The sequence below is a fragment of the Aspergillus oryzae genome, chromosome 1 (genome assembly GCF_000184455.2).
Source record: "Aspergillus oryzae RIB40 DNA, chromosome 1".
Taxonomy (NCBI): Eukaryota; Fungi; Ascomycota; class Eurotiomycetes; order Eurotiales; family Aspergillaceae; genus Aspergillus; species Aspergillus oryzae.
Genome location: NC_036435.1, coordinates 3,469,706 through 3,473,820, shown reverse-complemented (window position 1 = coordinate 3,473,820; position 4,115 = coordinate 3,469,706). Strand labels below are relative to the sequence as shown.

At 46.9% G+C, this 4,115-nt stretch overlaps 1 protein-coding gene across 1 annotated transcript; it reads right to left on the bottom strand.

Moving 5' to 3' along the window:
* On the bottom strand, nt 1–1,542 carry AO090005001112 (DUF803 domain membrane protein; the record flags this gene model as incomplete). Its single annotated transcript, XM_023233171.1, has 5 exons — nt 1–490; nt 543–834; nt 887–1,047; nt 1,104–1,194; nt 1,533–1,542. 5 exons carry the CDS (start codon nt 1,540–1,542, stop codon nt 1–3), a joined length of 1,044 nt encoding a protein of 347 aa, XP_023089228.1.
* Nucleotides 1,543–4,115: the final 2,573 nt, after the last annotated feature.

Genomic DNA, 4,115 nt, shown 5'->3' with positions numbered 1-4,115 from the left:
CTATCGCTCGTCATGCTTATTGGGTTGATGAGAGGTGCGCTCTAGGTCGTCGCTTCTTTTGTTTTTATACGTGGGGCCTGGCTCTCCGTCACTTTCCTCAGTCAACTCTGACAGCCCATAGGCTTGGTTCTCCACATCGTAAGCGTGAATCAGACCTTCACGATCTCCATTGCCATTCAGGAAGGCAAGGCTTGACGAGCTTCGGCGATGAGGCTCGTTGCTCCGACGGGACTGCATAGACCGGCGGGTTTGGAAGCTTGCGATTCCGTCAGTTGGCACACCTTCATCATCTAGCTTGGAGTTCAGCATCTGCCGCCCGTCCGGGTCATGTCGGGAGAGATTCAAAAGATAAACGCCGGAGAAGATGATGAGAAACCCGCACAGCAACGAAATCGTGTTGACAGCATCGGTCGTGTTGAAGCCTTTGAAAAGGATGAAGGAAGCGCACAATGTGGCCGTCGTGAACGTCACATAATAAAGGGGATTGACTCTGGGGAGGAAAATTGTCAGCTGCGGTTGTGTTACGGCGCCAGCTTACTTACATCGAAGTAGAAAACTGGTTCAACGCCTTGTTGAAATAGTTCATCTGGGTGAGGATACAGAAAGCCGTAACAATCATGAAAACGTAGGTTGATGCGTGCGTAAATTGGTTGTTGCCACCAAGGGTAAGTTTCAAGGCAATGCCAAAAGCCTTAACGGACATGACGGAGACTGAGCCGACGGTGGAACAGATGGAGATAAAGATGAGGGGATTTTTTTTGCCGTAGACCGGCGCAACTCGGTAGATCATGACAGTAGAGAAAATCGCAACAGCAAGGCAGTAGAGAAGAAACCCTGTTGGAGCCGATGTTAGTTGTGCGCCGCGTGTTATTAGGATTGTACATACCTGGTTGGAGGGCATAGTGCAGAATTTCTTCGATTGTCTCGACGGGTTTGTCCGGAGGCGCGTGAAGCACAATCACCACGGAGCCCAGCAGACACAAAGCACATCCCATTTTACCCAATGTGCCTAATTTCTCGTTGAGGAAGTAGGAACCAAGGACCGCACTTCACTTCCGTCAGCCAGTCGCACAGAACACACTCGACTTGAGGACAACACCTACCCTATCAAGACACTCAATGCGCCCAAAGGGGTAACAAGGATCGCAGGCGCAAAAGCGTAGGCTGCGAAATTCGCGACTTCTCCAATGGCCACTACCGATCGCTGTCAGCTCCATATCCCTTCCGTATATTTCTCTGTCGGTAGCCAACAGCAGGAGTGTTCGTACGTGTGATAACACCACCCCACCAAATCGGACTTTTCAAATATGAGAATCCTTCTCCCTCGAATCCATGCTGTTCGGAGGCATGCGTTAAGCCCTGCACGCAATTGGTTAGTTACCAATCTCGAACTGAGGAGAGTATAGGCGGGCGGAGAGGGAAGAGTTGAAAGCGTTAACGAAAGCAAACGGACCTTTTTGGTAATAACAAAACTTGTGCCTAGCATATGGTCAATTCTGGTCTTCGCATGAACCTCCAAGAGGAATACATACCTATTGCCATCGTTGATAGGATGGCCAAAATGAGGCCTATGTACCTGTACACAACGGAAAGACCGGTCAGAACACCATGCTCATGAGGCCCCTAGAATAGAACAATCAAGGGCATAACATATAATGCATACTTATCGGAGAGCATATTGACGTATCTTAGGAGCTAAAGGCTCCCCCTGGTGTATGTACTCCAATGCTAGCAGTCGCCTTCGTAAATAGAATGAAATGGGGAAGAGGAATTGGGTCGTTGTTGGCTCTCGGTCGACTAGCCAAGCATCCGGGGCGCACCAACAATGAACGTCTCTATCCAGGAGGATGAAGAATAACAGCAACACTGCAATACTTCCGGCGTAAAAAAAGGAATAGAGGGGGTTTGCCACAAGTTATTTGAAGGTATGTTGGATTTAATGACTTTCTAAAGAGTCGTTGGTCGAGAACTCCTGCGATTGAAAGAGAGCTTACTTGTCGGCCTTCCCTGATCGGTTCTAGAGGCTGGCCTGAGGTTGGCTTGGCTGCCTGCGCTCGTGCGGTGGGGGGAGTTTTTCCCTTCCCAGCAGACGGAACCGGACTGTTTTTTGGACGCGTAAGTGGTTGGAGGCGATGAGTAAAGCCCACAGTCTGCTTTGGAGAAGAGCTGGAAAAAAAAAAAAGTACTAATAATAATAATAAATAACATTACAAGCGTCAAAGAGTGAGATCTTGATTCCTTATCCTTGTGCTCTCGGAACATTAAAATCTATACAAGCCAACCCAGAGGGTCAACAGTTGCAGAGAATCGAAACCAATACAACACTCAACCCTACCCAATTAGTAGTTACCTCTCCGCGCCACCATACTAATAATAGAGTACCAACCTTGCGTACTACTATGGAGTAGGATATTGTTGTGACTGCCATAGAGTAAGAAGAATACCTATACTATGTACATAATTTGTTTTGCTGTATAACATCATGAAGTCTACTGAATGTGCTGAGCTTCACATACTGTAGGAATACTAAAAGAGTAGACTCAATACATGTCCCGTATGTTTGTATGTATGGATGTCCACTACCACCTTGGAATGGTCATACCCAACCTAGGTTCTGTAATGAAGGGCATAGGTGGCCACAACCCGCCACCCAATCAATATCCAGCGCCCAACGCGCAAGCCCCTTGGTGCTCCTTGTTGAACCGTTCCTGTGTGTCTGATCGGCGTTTCACATCTTGGGGAGCCTCCTGTTGTCAACGGAGTAGAATGATTAATTAATTTGGGCTTACTGACTCTCCAATCTGTTTCCCGGCGCTACTCCGTACAATGGTTAGTACTGTTACCAGTATATTACACAAGATACTTGACAGGTTACTGTAAGTATCATGTGATATGGTATGTTACCCTTGTTGTCCTCGTTATCCTCTTCCAATTCTTCTGTTCAACGTTGGAAAATCCCTGTTATCGCAAGAGCCTGGCACGAGGTCTTAATTTAACTGCCGAGGTATCCACTCCCAACCCCTCTGGAAATTACTAGTAGGTATCCTATATTCAGAAATTCAGAATCAATACAATATAGCCTCCCCCTGCCTCCTTCCAAAATTCTATCGCCAGCCACCCCTCACTTTAAAGGTCGTCCAGGCTATGAGATGCTTTAACTCTATGCATTGTCCCTGGACTACTGTAACCTAAAATCAATCTGCTCCGATGGAAGACTTCCTTATTCGTACACGGAGGCACGTGACTTGCTATTAGCACCCATACGCATATAGTATAGTAGCTGTCTCCTTCAAGATAAACCCTTGCATCGAACATCAAATTCTAAGGTAGTTGGACAGGAGGTCAGACTATGGAGAGAAGTATTACGGACAGGCTATAGCAGTCAATCAACATTGATACCTGCATGATTTCTTTACTCCGTACGGCTGCCCGGGACTCCCCGACGTACGAACTCCCTTCACAAATGTCCATCCTCCTCATATAGTCTCGAATACCGAACCCTTCAGTGAATACAAAAATAGCAACTGCAAAATCCTCAAATGAAACGCCGTGATCAAGACAAAAACTAAGATATCATTTTGCACCGTTTGAGAGGTAAACGCCCAAAGGGTGAATAACCCACGGCGCCGGTGCTGAACTGCTATCTGGTATAGCGCTTTTGGTATTAGAAAACCTTACACGCCGTATAACGCCGAAACCGTGAATGGTTTCATTCGAGCCAGAAGTCACAAGCAATGCAACGAAAGGGGGTTGAGATGCAAGGAAGGCGGAGATCAATGTAATCTCAAGTCGAAATAATGTGTACAAACCTGAACTTACGAGCCATGTTCGCATGTCGAGAAGGTTGAAGGTATACGTCGGAGAGCATACCTCGAGAGAATGACAGGGTTATGAGGGTGATACATACCTGGTTCAGTGAAGTGTTTGTGAGACTTGATGCGCCGGATAGTTTCGTTAGTAGTTATGTCATAATTACTAGTGGTACCCGACGGAAACAATACTGTAACCAGTATGAACCGAAAGGTGCAGTGGCTGGTTAGACAAATCTAACAGCCCATATAGCCCAGAGTAGAGGTCTGGACTAGGGGAAAGTAAGAAACTATTCTCACTGGAGA